The sequence below is a fragment of the Brienomyrus brachyistius genome, unplaced genomic scaffold (genome assembly GCF_023856365.1).
Source record: "Brienomyrus brachyistius isolate T26 unplaced genomic scaffold, BBRACH_0.4 scaffold65, whole genome shotgun sequence".
NCBI lineage: Eukaryota > Metazoa > Chordata > Actinopteri > Osteoglossiformes > Mormyridae > Brienomyrus > Brienomyrus brachyistius.
In genome coordinates, this window is record NW_026042340.1 from 1158208 (window position 1) to 1180322 (window position 22115).

Sequence of the window (22115 nt, forward strand, 5' to 3'; positions counted from 1 at the left end):
AGGAGTTAGCTAGAGCTAGAACTAGAGTCCCTATACGCTAAACTAAACAGGTGAGTTTTTAGTCTAGACTTGAATATTGAGAGTGAGCCTGAAACCCACACATCTGGTGGGAGACCATTCCACAGCTGATCAGCTCTATAACAGAAAGCTCTGGAGCCTGCCGTAGCTCTTTCTACCCTGATACTAACAGATATCCTGCTCCTTGAGAACGAAGAAAGCGAGGAGGGTTGTATAAGGCCAGCAGGTTACTAAGGGATTCTGGTGCAAGGCCATTCAGTGTTTTTCATGTGTGTGTGTGTGTGTGTGTGTGTGTGTGTGTGAGGAATAATTGACGACGGGCCGTTGAATTATTAAAAAATAATGCACACCCGAGGTGGTAATGCGGCCACGACGCGAAGCGGGTGTGCATTATTTTTTAATAATTCAACGGCCCAGAGTCAATTATTCCGCTTATACTACGGTTGCCACACCTCAAGACATTGATCAGATTATATATTTCAAGGGATTCGTCCGGTTTTTCTACTTAAATCGCTACTGTGAGTAGGATTATTTCTTCCGCATCTCATCCAACGACTCTTTTGCTAGTTCCAAAACGTCATTTTAAAGCTGGCAATGGAGGCTTCAGCCGTTGACAGCAGACTAATGCAGTTAATAATGAAGTTATTAGAAAGAGAGCGAGAGAGACAGAGACACAGAGAAAGAGAAACAGAGAGAGAGAGCTTGTATGAATTAGGCTACCTCTGTGTGTCCCTCAACAGTGTTCTGAAGCACCGTCTCTAAACTGTAAGTCTGCTTTAAGATGTAGCGCTGTTATTACCTCGCTAGTGAGAAATGTCATGTGTAGCCTTTAAGTTGCTACACTAGGCTAACCGATAAAATCGTCAGGGCAGTGCTGACAACACGTTTTTGTGTGAGTGTGTAACCGTAGTGTGCATGTGCAAGGACGTGTGATTGCAGTAATGAGACAGAAAAGCTTGTGCATGCATATTTATTCATTTAATTATTTATTCGTTCGTTGCATTTTTCTATTTATTGCAATATTATTACAGTTAACTATGCGAAGTGATATGGAACTGTAATGCGGTCAAGAGAGCTACCTGGAACTACGTTCGCCGTGCGTTTATCTGAAAATAATTGCACACCTCAAAACGTTCGTCAGCCAATCAGATTCAAGCATTCAACGGTCCCGTAGTATAAATATATATAATCATGGGCATGACAATGAACCCCAACAGAATGATTTCTGATAATGTTACAAAGAGGTATCATATATAAAGTGAACAGTAGGGGGCCCAGCACTGATCCCTGTGGGACACCATACTTGACTTTAGTGATCTTTGAAGATTCATTGTTCACATGGACAAACTGATAATGCTCAGTTAAATAGGAGCAAAACCAAGAGAGAGCTGTTTCCTTAATGCCAACGAATAGCCGGTCCAAGAGGATACTATGGTCCACAGTATCGAATGCTGCAGTTAAGTCTAGTAATATCAACACAGATATACAGCCACTGTCAGAAGCCATAAGCAAATCATTCACTACTTTGACTGAAGCTGTTTCTGTGCTGTGGTTTGGTCTAAAGCCAGACTGATATAAATAATTTGCGTTATTTTTCTGTAGGAGAAAAGACAGCTGGCAAGCTTTTCCCAGGATCTTTGAATTGAATGGAAGATTTGAGATTGGTCTATAATTTCCTAAATCACTAGGTTCAAGATTTGGTTTCTTTAGAACAGGTCTAATAACAACATATCCAAGCCTAAGAAACGAGTCTAAGACATTTAACAGGGTGGTGCTAATCAGTGGTCGAATCTCCTTCAGGAATTTTGTAGGAATTGAGTCTAGAAGGCTAGCAGAGGATTTGCAGGAGGAAAATAAACTCAAAAGTTTTGATTGTTTTATAGGAAGGAAAGATTCAAAGGTCACATTATCAGTATGCATAGGACGAGCAGGAGGCTGGCAGCTGTATGTAGCTACACACGTACACTGGATGGTCTGTCTAATCTTAGCTTTTTTACCATTGAAAATTTAATAAAGTCATCACTCCTAGAAGCTTGTGAGAGCTGCGAGTTGAAGAATTCTGTGTTAACCTAGTCACAAATTCAAATAGGAATTTAGGATTATTTTTGTTCTCTTCAATTAGTCTGGAGAGATACACAGATCTCACAGTCATTAGTGTCTGTACCTAGAGAGGCTCTTTCCAGGCTGATCTGAAAAAGTCTAGTTCAGTTGAGCCATTTGCACTCTAGCTTGCATGAAGCCTGTTTAAGTTCACGTGTATGATCAGAGAACCAGGGGGCAGGTTCCATATCTCTATGCTTTATCTTCTTAAGTGGAGATACAAGATCTAGGTGCTGCAAGGCGATTTCTCCATGTTCGCAGTTACCCATTTAAGTTCATACGAGGCTTCAGGTGTACGGTTGATGGACTATGGAAGTCGGTTGAGAAACGTTGTTGTAGTTAATGAGACAATTTAACGTCTGATACTGTACTTTGGAGATGGGGCTGAAGGGAGGCTATACTGTATATCAAACGTTAACAAGTAATGATCTGAAAGCAGAGGATTCTGTGGTATAATAGATATGTGTTCCAGCAGGACACTGTTGGGGAAAGCGCCCGGCGTTTCCACCCCAACTCCACCTTTTATGAGACAACACACTTTATAGTTTTTACTTGCAAGGGTACCCACACTCTCTGCAATGCAAACTACAGCAGAATGTGTTACAAAGGGTGGTTCCCCTTGACTCCTTTATTTATAGTCAGTGGGAGGCGCAAGAGTCATGCAGAATAGGGAGGTGAGAACAAGAAAAGTTTTTTACCTAAGTGTACAGCTGTTGAGCACATACTCAGGGTACGTGCAGCTAAATACTATTATTAATATAATCTAGAGTATGAGGTTAGAAGAAGACAAAATAATGTATATACATATTTACACTCATAGCTAATCATACAGGAATGATAACAAAATGATTAATAACAGTTTCTTCAACCTAACAGACACCATGGCTAAGAATCAATTCCAGGGTGTGGTTACATGCATGAGTAGGCCGACTGCATTCTAACATACATCTTCAGGGTCTAGAATAGCAGCAAATGTTGTTGTTAAAGGATCACTGTCATTCTCCGTGTGAATATTAAAATAGCCAACAATCATGGCTTTGGCAGTAGTGACCACCAGGTTTGCTAAAAAAATCTGCAAACTCCTTAAGAAAATTACTATAGACTAGACAATCTTTAAAAGATAGTTCTTGGAGGTTAGGGACCAGGTAGTGATTGGAGGTTGGGAACCAGGCGGTCTATACACAGTAACTATGGTGATTGGAGGTTAGGGACCAGGCAGTCTATACACAATAACAATGGTGATTGGAGGTGAAGAACTAGAATTGATTTGATTTGATTTGATTTGATGAAACCCTTTATTGCTGTTGCAATATACCATGTCACTAGTCACAAGTACCAGCGAAAAACTGGCCATCAACCCGACCATACATATACACAAACATCACAGTAGGGGGTAGACCGGTCGGGAGACAGGGGAAGAGAGAAGAAAAGAAACAGAATAACATGAGGAGAGAGGAGGAGAATAATAAAAAAACAGCCCCCAGGCTGTACTCCAGTGGGGAGGACATTGTGGGAACCGAAAAAAACACCTCAGCAACATAAGCACATGATGGCACTACACCTTACAACATAAAAATGACACGACTTGCAACGGGTGGGGGAAAAGGGGTGGTGGAGGTAGTCCAGCAGAGACAGACAGCCATCCGGTCCTGCAGCCATACAAGCGCTGGTCAACAGACCCGCCTGTTCACGCTGGGGGTATGAAGCGGCGAAGGCGTTGGATGGGGGGGAGGGAGCGGTAAGTCCTTGGGATCGGGGGAGAGGAATGCAAGAGAGTCTCACTGCCTTGTTCTTCAGGGGGAGTTGTTAGTTCAGCAGCGGCCTTGGCCGAGGCCAGTGCTGATTGGGGGGAGCCAAAAACTTGATAGGATAGGGTTGTTTGGGTTTCCGTACGAGAAGCTGTAATTTCCAGCTCCACTAATGTCCACGCTGGTCTCTGCCATCCAATAAGTTTTGCAAAGCTGTGAGCTTCTCCATATCCAGTTTCACAGTCTGAGTGCTAACAGCTCTGCCCACTCCATCAATCATTCCAGCCAGCCTAGTGGGGCTTTGAGCGGCTGTCACCGTCTTCTTCAATCTTTGATAAACCAGGGCAATGCCTAATCCAATCAGCATAATACCTGTAATCATGGTTCCGAATAGGTAGATGTCTTCAATGTCCTCCACGGAAAGAGCTGCCAGGCACACGACCCTCCACCGCTCCCATCCGTCCATCGTGTAGCCAGCAGCATACGTTCCCGCCGGACAGTCAGGTTCCCCCGAACCTAGGCTTCTCGTCAAGAACATGGTGTCAATTGCGTTGAGAGACCAGCTGATCAAATCCATCGTTTTTCGTAGTTTGGAGAGCAGGGCTGAGAGAGTCTCTCAAGTATAAGACAGTAGACTAGACGAGACGAGAGGAAGTCAGCAAGACTAAGAAGAAAGATCACAATAAATCTGCAAACTCCTTAAGAAAATTACTATAGACTCGACAATCTTTAAAAAATAACAATGGTGATTGGAGGTTAGGGACCAGGTGGTCTATACACAATAATAATGGTGATTGGAGGTTGGGAACCAGGCGGTCTATACACAGTAACTATGGTGATTGGAGGTTAGGGACCAGGCTGTCTATATACAATAACAATGGTGATTGGAGGTGAAGAACTACGAAGAGATGAGTCAGCAAGACTAAGAAGAAGAATTTCAGATGTTCTAAAGCTATAAGCACTTTGCTCAGACATTCCTATGATAGACTGAAATATTGCAGCAGCACCAGCACCTTTGCCATCTGGTCAAGGGTTATGCTGTAATCAGCTGGAGTAGATTCATTTACTGCCATGAATTCATTCGGTCTAAGCCAGGTCTCTGTAAGGCATTAGGACCAAGACTAAAGTCAGTAATTATTTCATTTATCAGTAGCGCCTTAGAAGCCAGTTTTGAAGCCATTCAAAAGTTTTAGCTTTGCATTACACCTATTATCTAATAATGGATTTGGTTTAATTATTATTAAGTTATTATGACATCCATCCATTTTCCAAACCGCTTATCCTACTGGGTCGCGGGGGGTCCGGAGCCTATCCCGGAAGCAATGGGAACGAGGCAGGGAACAACCCAGGATGGGGGGCCAGCCCATCGCAGGGCACACTCACACACCATTCACTCACACATGCACTCCTACGGGCAATTTAGCAAGTCCCATTAGCCTCAGCATGTTTTTGGACTGTGAGGGGAAGCCGGAGTATCTGGAGGAAACCCCACGACAACATGAGGAGAACATGCAAACTCCACACACATGTGACCCAGGCGGAAACTCAAACCTGGGATCCAGAGGTGTGAGGCTACAGTGCTAACCACTGCACCACCATGCCGCCCCCATTATCACATACACTACGGTGGAATAGACCTCCACGATTAAAAGTGAGGGGAACATACACAGTCCCAGAAAAATTAACCATAGGTGACGACTCTAAGCGACTAGCAGGCGGTCGGTTATGCTTGTTTGCCTGCCGCCTGGACTTGGCTCTGGCTAGTCAGCGATTTGCCTGGAGACTATGAGCTATGCTTTTGGACAGGAGCACGGCACTAGCCCATGAGGGGTGAATACCATCCCTCTTCAAAAGCCCAGGCCTACCCCCAAACATTTGTCAATTTTCTATATAACCCACATCGTTTATTGGGCACCATTCCGACAGCCAGCGGTGTAGCGACGATAATTTGCTGTATATTTCATTGCTTCGCCTACCAGGGATGGGGCCAGAGCGCGTTACTGACACACACATCTTCCTCGTGTGACCCGCACAAGGGGCGAGAAACACAGCTCCCACCGTTAACCTAGCGAATCTCCACCAATATAGACGCTATTACCATTGCAGGCTATTTGAATAAAGGAACAATATTGGGGCTGATGAAAAATTTATTTGCGTAAAGCTAAAACACACCTAAGAAAATAATCACACTAGGACAACCAGCACTATAGTTCTCATGGGAACACAAAAGAAGAATATATTATAGACAAGTAAAATTATATTAAATCACACTTCACCCTTATAGACACAGCAACCCACATTCTGCCCCCACAGGAACTAACACTCGAGGTCCTAGGCAAAATACAACAAAACACCATCGACAAACACACAAAGTATTTAATTCCCACCCCTTAACTAGGCCCGCGAAATCAAAGACCAAATTACAACGAAGAAAAAAAAAAATACATTGAGACAGAGGAAAAACCTTTTCTGGGCCCAGAATGCCGCTGGTGGAGTGTTAACACGCACCAGTCACACGGATCACATCTACACCGGGCCCAGAATGCCGCTGGCGGAGTGTTAACACGCACCAGTCACAGGGATCACATCTACACCGGGCCCAGAATGCCGCTGGCGGAGTGTTAACACGCACCAGGCACAGGGATCACATCTACACCGGGCCCAGAATGCCGCTGGCGGAGTGTTAACACGCACCAGTCACACGGATCACATCTACAACGGGCACAGAATGTCGCTGGCGGAGTGTTAACACGCACCAGGCACACGGATCACATCTACACCGGGCCCAGAATGCCGCTGGCGGAGTGTTAACACGCACCGGTCACAGGGATCACATCTACACCGGGCCCAGAATGCCGCTGGCGGAGTGTTAACACGCACCAGACACAGGGATCACATCTACAACGGGCCCAGAATGCCGCTGGCGGGGTGTTAACACGCACCAGGCACAGGGATCACATCTACAACGGGCCCAGAATGCCGCTGGCGGAGTGTTAACACGCACCAGGCACAGGGATCACATCTACACCTGGCCCAGAATGTCGCTGGCGGGGTGTTAACACGCACCAGGCACAGGGATCACATCTACACCTGGCCCAGAATGACGCTGGCGGAGTGTTAACATGCACTAGTCACAGGGATCACATCTACAACGGGCCCAGAATGCCGCTGGTGGACTATTAACACGCACCAGTCACAGGGATCACATCTACAACGGGCCCAGAATGCCGCTGGCGGAGTGTTAACACGCACTAGTCACAGGGATCACATCTACACCGGGCCCAGAATGCCGCTGGCGGAGTGTTAACACGCACTAGTCACAGGGATCACATCTACACCGGGCCCAGAATGCCGCTGGCGGAGTGTTAACACGCACCAGGCACAGGGATCACATCTACAACAGGCCCAGAATGCCGCTGGCGGAGTGTTAACACGCACCAGTCACAGGGATCACATCTACAACGGGCCCAGAATGCCGCTGGCGGAGTGTTAACACGCACTAGTCACAGGGATCACATCTACACCGGGCCCAGAATGCCGCTGGCGGAGTGTTAACACGCACCAGGCACAGGGATCACATCTACAACAGGCCCAGAATGCCGCTGGCGGAGTGTTAACACGCACCAGTCACAGGGATCACATCTACAACGGGCCCAGAATGCCGCTGGCGGAGTGTTAACACGCACCAGACACAGGGATCACATCTACACCGGGCCCAGAATGCCGCTGGCGGAGTGTTAACACGCACCAGGCACAGGGATCACATCTACAACAGGCCCAGAATGCTGCTGGCGGAGTGTTAACACGCACCAGGCACAGGGATCACATCTACAACAGGCCCAGAATGCTGCTGGCGGAGTGTTAACACGCACCAGGCACAGGGATCACATCTACACCTGGCCCAGAATGCCGCTGGCGGAGTGTTAACACGCACTAGTCACAGGGATCACATCTACACCGGGCCCAGAATGCCGCTGGCGGAGTGTTAACATGCACCAGTCACAGGGATCACATCTACAACAGGCCCAGAATGCCGCTGGCGGACTATTAACATGCACCAGTCACAGGGATCACATCTACACCTGGCCCAGAATGCCGCTGGCGGAGTGTTAACACGCACTAGTCACACGGATCACATCTACAACGGGCCCAGAATGCCGCTGGCGGAGTGTTAACACGCACCAGTCACAGGGATCACATCTACAACGGGCCCAGAATGCCGCTGGCGGAGTTTTAACACGCACCAGACACAGGGATCACATCTACACCGGGCCCAGAATGCCGCTGGTGGAGTGTTAACACGCACCAGGCACAGGGATCACATCTACAACAGGCCCAGAATGCCGCTGGCGGAGTGTTAACACGCACCAGGCACAGGGATCACATCTACACCGGGCCCAGAATGCCGCTGGCGGAGTGTTAACACGCACCAGGCACAGGGATCACATCTACAACAGGCCCAGAATGCCGCTGGCGGAGTGTTAACACGCACCAGGCACAGGGATCACATCTACAACAGGCCCAGAATGCCTCTGGCGGAGTGTTAATATGCACCAGTCACAGGGATCACATCTACACCGGGCCCAGAAAGCGGCTGGCGGAGTGTTAACATGCACCAGTCACAGGGATCACATCACAGCTGCTCTCACATCCCTGCACTGGCTTCCTCTGGCTTCTAGGATTGATTTTAAAGTTCATTTGCTAATTTGTAAATATTTAGGTGGTTTTGCTCTGTCCTGCCTCAGTAACATGACTGAAAGATATGTCTCAGGTAGATCAGTCAGATCATCCGGCAGTAATTTGCTGATTATTCCTAAAACCTGGCCGGGGAGGGAGGGGGCAGCTTTTAGTCACTATGGGCCCAAACTCTGGAACTCTCTCCCAGAGAACCTTATAGCTACTGAATGTCTTAGTGCTTTCAAAACTAGGCTGAAAATGCATCTTTTCACCACGGCATCTATGATAATCAGTTGTTTTATTATTTTATGTATTTATTATTATCAGTCACTGTGGGGGGGGGGGTCGCTCTCCCCAGAAGACATAGGGGCTAGAGGCCCCTGTGAGGGAGGGGCCCCTACAGCGAATATGGGTTGTTAAAGTCCTTTATCATGATATTTTATTATTTTTATTTATTTATTTTATATACATTTTTACTCTATTTTAATTTCTTTTCTGCTTACTGTTATTTATTCTGTGCTTATTTGAATTTCTTTCTTTTTCTTCTTTTTAAATGTTTGTAAAACCCTGTGGTTTAACAAGCTATATAAATAATGATTGATTGACTGCACACAATATTCTAGGCTTTTAAAAAATTCCCATGCCTCTTCAAAGGTTTTGCTGTTTAACTCCAACTAGTTTGCAGTTTCTAGCTTCAGTCTCATACCATTAAAGTTAGCCTTCCTAACATTGTATACTTTTCTTTTGGACTTTGCTCTTTGGACACTAAGATTAACCTCAAATTTAACCATGTTATGACGTGTCTGATTACGCTGATTACCGATAATATCGTCATATCACTCAGACCTAATTGGTGATTTGACATGATCCCAGGTATAACAATACAGGCAAAAAGGATTTTACTCATGGGATCAGGAATCCAAGTGCCAGTTGCTGCTGCATTAGCTGCTGTGGATGTTCACATCTCCTCCTTTCAGTGATACGTGTCGAGTGTAGGGACACCTGGCAGAGAGATGGCTAAGGACTGCACTGGAAGCTCTGGTCTGACTGTTATGGGAGGTTCACGTCCATCTTGCTGTCCATGTGTTCATATATATTCTGTGATTTTTGGCTGTAGCTTGTACTTAATGCTTTTACCTCTAGTTTTGAGCTAAGATGCACTTACAATTAGTGATCATCTGACTGCAGCAAATTGCCAGGATGCACAAGACACTCTGCAGACTGTAATTCATTTTGAAATGTAAGCTGTGCTGCTAATTATATTGAAAACAAATGCAGATTGTAATGTTTGGTATTTAGCTAAAGTGTAGGATGTGTATATGTCTGTGTCTTAAAGTGTTTTCTGTTCCAGGCTGAACGGCTGTGATCTCATAGATAAACACTGTGAAATGCTGACTTCAGCTCTAAGATCAAACTCCTCACCCCTGAGAGAGCTGGACCTGAGTGACAATGACCTGCAGGATTCAGGAGTGAAGTTGCTCTCTGCTGGACTGGGGGATTCACACTGTAAACTGGAGATACTGAGGTCAGTATTACTGGGTATTCTGCACTGCATGCTGGAGATACTGAGGTTAGTATTACTGGGTATTCCACACTGTATGCTGGAGATACAGTAAAACCTCGGACTGCGAGTATAATTGGTTCCGGAAACGTGCTCATAATCCAAAGCACTCATATATCAAAGTGAATTTTCTCATTAGAAATAATGGAAACTCAGATGATTCCACAAGCCTGAGGTTTCACCCAGGGTAATACTATGATGATTCCCAAAATCTCATACGAGTAGTAACTAAGCACACAGGTTTAGTCAACTGAAGGGGCCAGAGACATGACTTGATACAATTATTTTATTACATTTAAAAGGAGAATAGTAATCCTACACTAAAGGCAATATAGATGCATCAAGCCGAGGCACCAATGTTGCCAACTAAGCAAGTTAAGGGGCATGAACTGATGGATGGACGAGGGACTCAGCACAGGCGGGACCTCTGTGAACATTCTGGTGATCACACACACACACAGACACACACACAGACACAAACACAGACACACACACACGTCACTCAGTGATCTAATGCCGGTAATCTGCACTGCACACGCACACAACTGAAATTCACCACCACCAGCAGGGAGGATTCCGCTCTTGCAGCTCTAGGCTACTAACCCTGAAACACAAGCAGGGAGATGAGACACGGGGTTAAAACAGCCGTACACTTCCCTGGGCTTTAACGTCCATTACTGATACACCCAGAACAGCTTGTGCACCATTCCTACCCCGCCGCCCACTTTATATTAGAGACTAAACCCCGCCCCAGACTGAGGGGAGCCAATAAAATGCAAGCTGACCCAAACTTCCCACTTTGCTACACACAGTATAAAGAGGAGATAGTGAGCAATTAGCTAAGGGAAAGGGAGGAGGGGGCTGCCTTCTCTTAGACACTAAACCGTAATTCTTGAGATATTTATTGGAGCATCACATTTATGTAATACTTGTAATGGTGAGATGATATTATTTATTGGGGAGTATCTGTCTCTCTCTCTGCAGGCTGTCAGGCTGTAGAGTCACAGAAGAAGGCTGTTCTTCCCTGGCTTCTGCTCTGAGTTCAAACCCCTCACACCTGAGAGAGCTGGACCTGAGCTACAATCACCCAGGAGACTCAGGAGTGAAGCTGCTCTCTGCTGTACTGGAGGATCCCAGCTGTAAACTGGAGAAGCTGAAGTAAGTACAGAATATGCATTTTACACAAAAGTAACTGGACACCAAGAAAACCCACAATGCATTTCAGCAGTTACATAATAAACAAACACAAACAGCTTCTTTTTTCTTATCCTACTTCCTTATATCCCACAATCTTATCAGCCCTCGATCCATATTAGAAATAATTAAGCAGTGAAGCAGGAAACATGGGACTGAAGCCTCAGTGAGACAGACTTTATTAAAAATAAAAATGACAGCAGGAAGATGAAAGTTTGGGGCGGCTGGTGGCAGTCAGCGGCGTCCTCATTGCGAGTCGGGGTCTCTGGGTGTGAGAGACGGGAGACGTGAGGGAGACACTGCTGTCTGTTCCCAGGCGAGGTGGGAGGAGAGAAAACGGAACAAAAGGAGCGGAAGGCAGGGTAACGCGGAGCAGCCGGTGTCTGGGGGTCACAGGTGAGGTGGGAGGAGAGAAAACGGAACAAAAGGAGCGGAAGGCAGGGTAACGCGGAGCAGCCGGTGTCTGGGGGTCACAGGTGAGGTGGGAGGAGAGAAAACGGAACAAAAGGAGCGGAAGGCAGGGTAACGCGGAGCAGCCGGTGTCTGGGGGTCACAGGTGAGGTGGGAGGAGAGAAAACGGAACAAAAGGAGCGGAAGGCAGGGTAACGCGGAGCAGCCGGTGTCTGGGGGTCACAGGTGAGGTGGGAGGAGAGAAAACGGAACAAAAGGAGCGGAAGGCAGGGTAACGTGCAGCGATATCAGATTTTCACTTCATGATTATTGTGGCCAAATTCACAGCAATCATGTTATTGTGATATCGTGAAACTTTGAACATAATAGTTATAATGATGCAGAAACCAGTCAGATTCATCTTTAAATTTGTTCATTGTGTCTCCTCTCTTTTTTTAGCAAATGAGTTACATTCAAAATATGAGTGTATAGAGGTGCAGAGTCTGTAACCATGACTGTATAAAAGCACATGAAAAGAACAATTACACCCCCTAGTGGATGGTGGAGGGATAACCAGGGCTAAAGCCCCCTTCTGCTTACTGTTGATTGGCTCGTCCTGCAGATTGGGGTGTCTAAGACCCCGTCTTTTTCACAAAATCTTGTAGTGACACCATTAATATTTATTTTAAAGACATCAGGTTCATTTTAAATGTTATTTACTTTTTCTGTTTTTTATCTGATCCCACTGATTTGGAGTGAAATTAATCTGGGTACAACAAACGCAAAATATGCCAAACTTCATGTTTCTGTTCAGAGTGAACCAAAGCTATGAGGTGAGGTAAGGAGCATTCGCTGATCACAGTGCGTTGCTGCTCCCAATAAAGGGAGCCAGTAAAATGCAAGGGGAGCCAATAAAATGCAAGCTGACCCAAACTTCCCACTTTGCTACACACACTATAAAGAGGAGATAGTGAGCAATTAGCTAAGGGAAAGGGAGGAGGGGTCTACCTTCTCTTAGACACTAAACTGTAATTCTTTAAATATTTATTAGAGCAGTCACATTTATGTAATACTTGTAATGGTGAGATGATATTATTTATTGGGGAGTATCTGTCTCTCTCTCTCTCTGCAGGCTGTCAGGCTGTAGAGTCACAGAAGAAGGCTGTTCTTCCCTGGCTTTAGCTCTGAGGTCAAACCCCTCACACCTGAGAGAGCTGGATCTGAGCTACAATCACCCAGGAGACTCAGGAGTGAAGCTGCTCTCTGCTGTACTGGAGGATCCCAGCTGTAAACTGGAGAAGCTGAAGTGAGTACAGAGTGTGTGTCTGACACGCTACAGATACTTATGCATGTATGTGAAGAAGAGGCACCAATAAATAAATGGATACAGCAGGACTATGTCATTCTGCTTCTCCTGTAGTGTGGATCATGGTGGAGAGTGCAGGACCAGACCAGGCTTACAGAAATGTAAGTGTGTTTGCATGTTTTTATTAATAATACCATCAATATTATGTTATGGTTGTATTCACACAGGTTTTGTGATTAGTGTGGCTTTTTGCACTGTGTGAAGATGGATTTCCATGTTTGTGTTTCTGTGAGTTTCTGTGTCATTTTAGACAACATCCAAATGAGAGAAATAAAACATCGAAATCATCACCAAAACACTATCGATTCACACCCGCACTGCTAACAAATTGACTCCTGCACATCTGCACTTTACACACATACTCTGCTACAAGCATTTTTGCACTTCCGCCACTTATTTGTACATAAATATTAATGAGCCAGCCAATCATGCAGGGCTTAGCTCATGAACATTAATAAGATTTCCGGACCCACCCTGCTAAAAAAAATTACGCCTGCGTGAGATGCGGGGCTCACGCCTCGAGGCAGCGGTGCCACGTCTGAGAGTCACGAGCGCGGTAGACACGCTTCACGGAAATAAGCCGATGCGTGTGAAATGCATTCAGAGCGGTTTTGCCGGGACTAAAGATCGTGTCAGACAATCGCTGCAAATACTGGATCCTCATGGAGCGCAACTCCGGCGCCGAAATCGTCTTCGGAGGCGTTTGTATCAGAATTCAGGTCCAAACCTTTATTAAATATCGCTGTAAATATGCAATAATATTACTTAAATTTAAATTACTTAAATTCTGTTATTGATGGCCATTTTCATATGTAAACTCCTTGTAGAAAGACAGAGAGCAGCAAGGCGCCGCACGCGCATGATTTAGCGGTTAGAAGGAAAGACACTGACTTTTAGTATTAATCTCTGGTGCCGTTTTGTGGTAAATATGCTTGTGATGAATATGTCTGATGAATGTCGCCGCTTTGTAATTTTATTTACCCGTAATTACGCTGTTAGTTTAGCTCGCGCCGCATTTTGGCGGCTCTTCTCGCCGGCGTCACGCGCCTTCCGACATTTCCTGAGCTATTTCATAAACTTCGGTTCCCGCTTCGTTCGGAGAAGCTGCGCTGTTTTTATATTGTACAGAAACATAAAGTACAGGCGGCCTGATGGTATTAATAATTCTTCCTCCTGCCTACAGACTCCTGCCAGCTGACGCTGGACCCCAACACAGCACACAGAGACCTGTCTCTGTCAGGGGGGAACAGGAAGGTGACATGGGGGGCAGAGCAGCCATATCCTGATCATCCAGAGAGATTTGATCACTGGCCCCAAGTTCTGTGCAGAGAGAGTCTGACTGGCCGCTGTTACTGGGAGGCTGAGTGGGATGGAGATGGAGCCGTGATAGGAGTCACTTATAAAGGGATCGAGAGGAAAGGAGGGAGTGATGACTGTTGGCTTGGAGACAATGACAAGTCATGGAGTCTGTTCTGTGATACTGACATTTACTCTGTCTGGCACAATAAGAAACAGACTCTCATACCCATACGGCCCTCAGGCTCCCGCAGAGTAGGAGTGTATCTGGACTGGGGGGCTGGTGCTCTGTCCTTCTACAGAGTCTCCTCTGATGGACTGACCCCCCTGTACAGATTCACCTCCTCATTCACTGAGTCCCTCTATCCTGGGTTTGGGCTTCATTATAGAATCTCCTCAGTGTCACTGTGACGTGTTGCTGGTTCTCCTGGCAAAAAGGTAAAATCTCTGCTTTTTAACCTTTATAATCCTTTTTACTCTGAAATGTATGTTTGACAAAAATAAGTTTTTCTCTCTGACTAAAATATAACTAAATGTAATCCTGATGGGGGGGGCTTTCCCCCTCCCCTGTATATGTACATTTTATATATTTACGCCTATTTACTATATTACTGTACAATGACAATAAAGTCTTTCTGTTCTGTCCTATTAATGTCCTGCTTCAGCGTCACCCAAAGCATGACTGAGTAACTTAATGAAACCACAGTCTGGTGGGTTAAATTAAATAAATTCACTTTTTACTAATAGAATTAGAGTAAATCAGTGTAAATAACTATTTAACTGCCGACATAAAAGAAATGAAAAACACTGGAAAATATGATTATATCCTGTTACTACTCTGGGTCAGTGGATTAAAGCAAATAAAGTCATATTTAATAATTATTTGATTAAATAATAAAATTTGTTTTATTGAATAATTACCCCCCACCCCAATGTACTGTAATAGGTCTGCTTACCCCCCCATCGGACAGAAGGGGCAGGTGCCCAAGCACCCTTGCCACCCCCACCCCACTGTAAAAGGTCTGCTTACGCCCCCGTCGGACAGGTGGGGCAGGTGCCCAAGCACCCTTGCCACCCCTACCCCACTGTAAAAGGTCTGCTTACGCCCCCGTCGGACAGGTGGGGCAGGTGCCCAGACCCCCTTGCCACCCCCACCCCACTGTAAAAGGTCTGCTTACGCCCCCGTCGGACAGGTGGGGCAGGTGCCCAAACCCCCTTGCCACCCCCACCCCACTGTAAAAGGTCTGCTTACGTCCCCGTCGGATAGTAGGGGCAGGTGCCCAAGCACCCTTGCCACCCCCACCCCACTGTAAAAGGTCTGCTTACGTCCCCGTCGGATAATAGGGGCAGGTGCCCAGACCCCCTTGCCACCCCCACCCCACTGTGAAAGGTCTGCTTACGCCCCCGTCGGACAGGTGGGGCAGGTGCCCAAACCCCCTTGCCACCCCCACCCCACTGTAAAAGGTCTGCTTACGTCCCCGTCGGATAGTAGGGGCAGGTGCCCAAGCACCCTTGCCACCCCTACCCCACTGTAAAAGCTCTGCTTACGCCCCCGTCGGACAGGTGGGGCAGGTGCCCAGACCCACTTGCCACCCCCACCCCACTGTAAAAGGTCTGCTTACGCCCCCGTCGGACAGGTGGGGCAGGTGCCCAAGCACCCTTGCCACCCCCACCCCACTGTAAAAGGTCTGCTTACGTCCCCGTCGGATAGTAGGGGCAGGTGCCCAGTCACCCTTGCCCTCCCCACCCCACTGTGAAAGGTCTGCTTACGCCCCCGTCGGACAGGTGGGGCAGGTGCCCAAGCACCCTTGCCACCCCCACCCCACTGTGAAAGGTCTGCTTACGTCCCCGTCGGATAGTAGGGGCAGGTGCCCAGACCCCCTTGCCACCCCCACCCCACTGTGAAAGGTCTGCTTACGCCCCCGTCGGACAGGTGGGGCAGGTGCCCAAACCCCCTTGCCACCCCCACCCCACTGTAAAAGGTCTGCTTACGTCCCCGTCGGATAGTAGGGGCAGGTGCCCAAGCACCCTTGCCACCCCTACCCCACTGTAAAAGGTCTGCTTACGCCCCCATCGGACAGGTGGGGCAGGTGCCCAAGCACCCTTGCCACCCCTACCCCACTGTAAAAGGTCTGCTTACGCCCCCGTCGGACAGGTGGGGCAGGTGCCCAGACCCCCTTGCCACCCCCACCCCACTGTAAAAGGTCTGGTTACGCCCCCGTCGGACAGGTGGGGCAGGTGCCCAAGCACCCTTGCCACCCCCACCCCACTGTAAAAGGTCTGCTTACGTCCCCGTCGGATAGTAGGGGCAGGTGCCCAGTCACCCTTGCCCTCCCCACCCCACTGTGAAAGGTCTGCTTACGCCCCCCGTCGGACAGGTGGGGCAGGTGCCCAAGCACCCTTGCCACCCCTACCCCACTGTAAAAGGTCTGCTTACGCCCCCGTCGGACAGGTGGGGCAGGTGCCCAAGCACCCTTGCCACCCCTACCCCACTGTAAAAGGTCTGCTTACGCCCCCGTCGGACAGGTGGGGCAGGTGCCCAGACCCCCTTGCCACCCCCACCCCACTGTAAAAGGTCTGCTTACGCCCCCGTCGGACAGGTGGGGCAGGTGCCCAAGCACCCTTGCCACCCCCACCCCACTGTGAAAGGTCTGCTTACGCCCCCGTCGGACAGGTGGGGCAGGTGCCCAAACCCCCTTGCCACCCCCACCCCACTGTAAAAGGTCTGCTTACGTCCCCGTCGGATAGTAGGGGCAGGTGCCCAAGCACCCTTGCCACCCCTACCCCACTGTAAAAGGTCTGCTTACGCCCCCGTCGGACAGGTGGGGCAGGTGCCCAAGCACCCTTGCCACCCCTACCCCACTGTAAAAGGTCTGCTTACGCCCCCGTCGGACAGGTGGGGCAGGTGCCCAGACCCCCTTGCCACCCCCACCCCACTGTAAAAGGTCTGGTTACGCCCCCGTCGGACAGGTGGGGCAGGTGCCCAAGCACCCTTGCCACCCCCACCCCACTGTAAAAGGTCTGCTTACGTCCCCGTCGGATAGTAGGGGCAGGTGCCCAGTCACCCTTGCCCTCCCCACCCCACTGTGAAAGGTCTGCTTACGCCCCCGTCGGACAGGTGGGGCAGGTGCCCAAGCACCCTTGCCACCCCTACCCCACTGTAAAAGGTCTGCTTACGCCCCCGTCGGACAGGTGGGGCAGGTGCCCAGACCCCCTTGCCACCCCCACCCCACTGTAAAAGGTCTGCTTACGCCCCCGTCGGACAGGTGGGGCAGGTGCCCAAGCACCCTTGCCACCCCTACCCCACTGTAAAAGGTCTGCTTACGCCCCCGTCGGACAGGTGGGGCAGGTGCCCAGACCCCCTTGCCACCCCCACCCCACTGTAAAAGGTCTGCTTACGCCCCCGTCGGACAGGTGGGGCAGGTGCCCAAGCACCCTTGCCACCCCCACCCCACTGTAAAAGGTCTGCTTACGTCCCCGTCGGATAATAGGGGCAGGTGCCCAAACCCCCTTGCCACCCCCACCCCACTGTGAAAGGTCTGCTTACGCCCCCATCGGACAGGTGGGGCAGGTGCCCAAGCACCCTTGCCACCCCTACCCCACTGTAAAAGGTCTGCTTACGCCCCCGTCGGACAGGTGGGGCAGGTGCCCAAGCACCCTTGCCACCCCCACCCCACTGTAAAAGGTCTGCTTACGTCCCCGTCGGATAGTAGGGGCAGGTGCCCAGACCCCCTTGCCACCCCCACCCCACTGTGAAAGGTCTGCTTACGCTCCCGTCGGACAGGTGGGGCAGGTGCCCAAACCCCCTTGCCACCCCCACCCCACTGTAAAAGGTTTGCTTACGTCCCCGTCGGATAGTAGGGGCAGGTGCCCAAGCACCCTTGCCACCCCTACCCCACTGTAAAAGGTCTGCTTACGCCCCCATCGGACAGGTGGGGCAGGTGCCCAAGCACCCTTGCCACCCCTACCCCACTGTAAAAGGTCTGCTTACGCCCCCGTCGGACAGGTGGGGCAGGTGCCCAAGCACCCTTGCCACCCCCACCCTACTGTAAAAGGTCTGCTTACGTCCCCGTCGGATAGTAAGGGCAGGTGCCCAGTCACCCTTGCCCTCCCCACCCCACTGTAAAAGGTCTGCTTACGCCCCCGTCGGACAGGTGGGGCAGGTGCCCAGACCCCCTTGCCACCCCCACCCCACTGTAAAAGGTCTGGTTACGCCCCCGTCGGACAGGTGGGGCAGGTGCCCAAGCACCCTTGCCACCCCCACCCCACTGTAAAAGGTCTGCTTACGTCCCCGTCGGATAGTAGGGGCAGGTGCCCAGTCACCCTTGCCCTCCCCACCCCACTGTGAAAGGTCTGCTTACGCCCCCGTCGGACAGGTGGGGCAGGTGCCCAAGCACCCTTGCCACCCCTACCCCACTGTAAAAGGTCTGCTTACGCCCCCGTCGGACAGGTGGGGCAGGTGCCCAGACCCCCTTGCCACCCCCACCCCACTGTAAAAGGTCTGCTTACGCCCCCGTCGGACAGGTGGGGCAGGTGCCCAGACCCCCTTGCCACCCCCACCCCACTGTAAAAGGTCTGCTTACGCCCCCGTCGGATAGTAGGGGCAGGTGCCCAGACCCCCTTGCCACCCCCACCCCACTGTGAAAGGTCTGCTTACGCCCCCATCGGACAGGTGGGGCAGGTGCCCAAGCACCCTTGCCACCCCTACCCCACTGTAAAAGGTCTGCTTACGCCCCCGTCGGACAGGTGGGGCAGGTGCCCAGACCCCCTTGCCACCCCCACCCCACTGTAAAAGGTCTGGTTACGCCCCCGTCGGACAGGTGGGGCAGGTGCCCAAGCACCCTTGCCACCCCCACCCCACTGTAAAAGGTCTGCTTACGTCCCCGTCGGATAGTAAGGGCAGGTGCCCAAGCACCCTTGCCACCCCTACCCCACTGTAAAAGGTCTGCTTACGCCCCCGTCGGACAGGTGGGGCAGGTGCCCAAGCACCCTTGCCACCCCTACCCCACTGTAAAAGGTCTGCTTACGCCCCCGTCGGACAGGTGGGGCAGGTGCCCAGACCCCCTTGCCACCCCCACCCCACTGTAAAAGGTCTGCTTACGCCCCCGTCGGACAGGTGGGGCAGGTGCCCAAGCACCCTTGCCACCCCCACCCCACTGTAAAAGGTCTGCTTACGTCCCCGTCGGATAGTAGGGGCAGGTGCCCAGACCCCCTTGCCACCCCCACCCCACTGTGAAAGGTCTGCTTACGCTCCCGTCGGACAGGTGGGGCAGGTGCCCAAACCCCCTTGCCACCCCCACCCCACTGTAAAAGGTTTGCTTACGTCCCCGTCGGATAGTAGGGGCAGGTGCCCAAGCACCCTTGCCACCCCTACCCCACTGTAAAAGGTCTGCTTACGCCCCCATCGGACAGGTGGGGCAGGTGCCCAAGCACCCTTGCCACCCCTACCCCACTGTAAAAGGTCTGCTTACGCCCCCGTCGGACAGGTGGGGCAGGTGCCCAAGCACCCTTGCCACCCCCACCCCACTGTAAAAGGTCTGCTTACGTCCCCGTCGGATAGTAGGGGCAGGTGCCCAGTCACCCTTGCCCTCCCCACCCCACTGTGAAAGGTCTGCTTACGCCCCCGTCGGACAGGTGGGGCAGGTGCCCAGGCACCCTTGCCACCCCTACCCCACTGTAAAAGGTCTGCTTACGCCCCCGTCGGACAGGTGGGGCAGGTGCCCAGACCCCCTTGCCACCCCCACCCCACTGTAAAAGGTCTGCTTACGCCCCCGTCGGACAGGTGGGGCAGGTGCCCAGACCCCCTTGCCACCCCCACCCCACTGTAAAAGGTCTGCTTACGCCCCCGTCGGATAGTAGGGGCAGGTGCCCAGACCCCCTTGCCACCCCCCACCCCACTGTGAAAGGTCTGCTTACGCCCCCATCGGACAGGTGGGGCAGGTGCCCAAGCACCCTTGCCACCCCTACCCCACTGTAAAAGGTCTGCTTACGCCCCCGTCGGACAGGTGGGGCAGGTGCCCAGACCCCCTTGCCACCCCCACCCCACTGTAAAAGGTCTGGTTACGCCCCCGTCGGACAGGTGGGGCAGGTGCCCAAGCACCCTTGCCACCCCCACCCCACTGTAAAAGGTCTGCTTACGTCCCCGTCGGATAGTAAGGGCAGGTGCCCAAGCACCCTTGCCACCCCTACCCCACTGTAAAAGGTCTGCTTACGCCCCCGTCGGACAGGTGGGGCAGGTGCCCAAGCACCCTTGCCACCCCTACCCCACTGTAAAAGGTCTGCTTACGCCCCCGTCGGACAGGTGGGGCAGGTGCCCAGACCCCCTTGCCACCCCCACCCCACTGTAAAAGGTCTGCTTACGCCCCCGTCGGACAGGTGGGGCAGGTGCCCAAGCACCCTTGCCACCCCTACCCCACTGTGAAAGGTCTGCTTACGCCCCCGTCGGACAGGTGGGGCAGGTGCCCAAGCACCCTTGCCACCCCCACCCCACTGTAAAAGGTCTGCTTACGCCCCCGTCGGACAGGTGGGGCAGGTGCCCAAGCACCCTTGCCACCCCTACCCCACTGTAAAAGGTCTGCTTACGCCCCTGTCGGACAGGTGGGGCAGGTGCCCAAGCACCCTTGCCACCCCTACCCCACTGTAAAAGGTCTGCTTACGCCCCCGTCGGACAGGTGGGGCAGGTGCCCAGACCCCCTTGCCACCCCCACCCCACTGTAAAAGGTCTGCTTACGCCCCCGTCGGACAGGTGGGGCAGGTGCCCAGACCCCCTTGCCACCCCCACCCCACTGTAAAAGGTCTGCTTACGCCCCCGTCGGACAGGTGGGGCAGGTGCCCAAGCACCCTTGCCACCCCCACCCCACTGTAAAAGGTCTGCTTACGTCCCCGTCGGATAGTAGGGGCAGGTGCCCAGACCCCCTTGCCACCCCCACCCCACTGTGAAAGGTCTGCTTACGCCCCCGTCGGACAGGTGGGGCAGGTGCCCAAACCCCCTTGCCACCCCCACCCCACTGTAAAAGGTCTGCTTACGTCCCCGTCGGATAGTAGGGGCAGGTGCCCAAGCACCCTTGCCACCCCCACCCCACTGTAAAATGTCTGCTTACGCCCCCGTCGGACAGGTGGGGCAGGTGCCCAAGCACCCTTGCCACCCCTACCCCACTGTAAAAGGTCTGCTTACGCCCCCGTCGGACAGGTGGGGCAGGTGCCCAGACCCACTTGCCACCCGCACCCCACTGTAAAAGGTCTGCTTACGCCCCCGTCGGACAGGTGGGGCAGGTGCCCAAGCACCCTTGCCACCCCCACCCCACTGTAAAAGGTTTGCTTACGTCCCCGTCGGATAGTAGGGGCAAGTGCCCAGTCACCCTTGCCCTCCCCACCCCACTGTGAAAGGTCTGCTTACGCCCCCGTCGGACAGGTGGGGCAGGTGCCCAAGCACCCTTGCCACCCCCACCCCACTGTAAAAGGTCTGCTTACGTCCCCGTCGGGTAGTAGGGGCAGGTGCCCAAGCACCCTTGCCACCCCCACCCCACTGTAAAAGGTTTGCTTACGTCCCCGTCGGATAGTAGGGGCAAGTGCCCAGTCACCCTTACCCTCCCCACCCCACTGTGAAAGGTCTGCTTACGCCCCCGTCGGACAGGTGGGGCAGGTGCCCAAGCACCCTTGCCACCCCCACCCCACTGTAAAAGGTCTGCTTACGTCCCCGTCGGATAGTAGGGGCAGGTGCCCAAGCACCCTTGCCACCCCCACCCCACTGTAAAAGGTCTGCTTA

The 22115-nt window shown here is 51.5% G+C and overlaps 3 protein-coding genes across 3 annotated transcripts in view; all 3 read left to right on the forward strand.

The window, feature by feature from the left end:
• Positions 1-22115, forward strand: part of LOC125725332 (protein NLRC5-like) — a 554938-nt gene that overhangs the window by 202674 nt on the left and 330149 nt on the right. The window contains exon 15 of the mRNA XM_049002177.1: positions 12821-12893. Within this exon, the coding sequence (XP_048858134.1) occupies positions 12821-12893 (73 nt within the window). The remainder of the gene's footprint in view (positions 1-12820; positions 12894-22115) is intronic.
• The window catches only part of LOC125725336 (NACHT, LRR and PYD domains-containing protein 12-like), a 248178-nt gene that overhangs the window by 103068 nt on the left and 122995 nt on the right, over positions 1-22115 (forward strand). The gene's annotated exons all lie outside the window — the stretch shown is intronic.
• On the forward strand, positions 13162-14998 carry LOC125725346 (stonustoxin subunit beta-like). Its single transcript, XM_049002212.1, has 2 exons — positions 13162-13773; positions 14238-14998. Exons 1-2 carry the CDS (start codon positions 13557-13559, stop codon positions 14759-14761), a joined length of 741 nt encoding a protein of 246 aa, XP_048858169.1. The 5' UTR covers positions 13162-13556; the 3' UTR covers positions 14762-14998.

Bases quoted from the DNA above. Each gene is read 5' to 3' on its own strand.
- LOC125725346 (XM_049002212.1), top strand. From the start codon at position 13,557: ATGCGGGGCTCACGCCTCGAGGCAGCGGTGCCACGTCTGAGAGTCACG. The intron at 13,774-14,237 runs GTCCAAACCTTT...TCCTGCCTACAG, and splicing joins GCGTTTGTATCAGAATTCAG to ACTCCTGCCAGCTGACGCTG.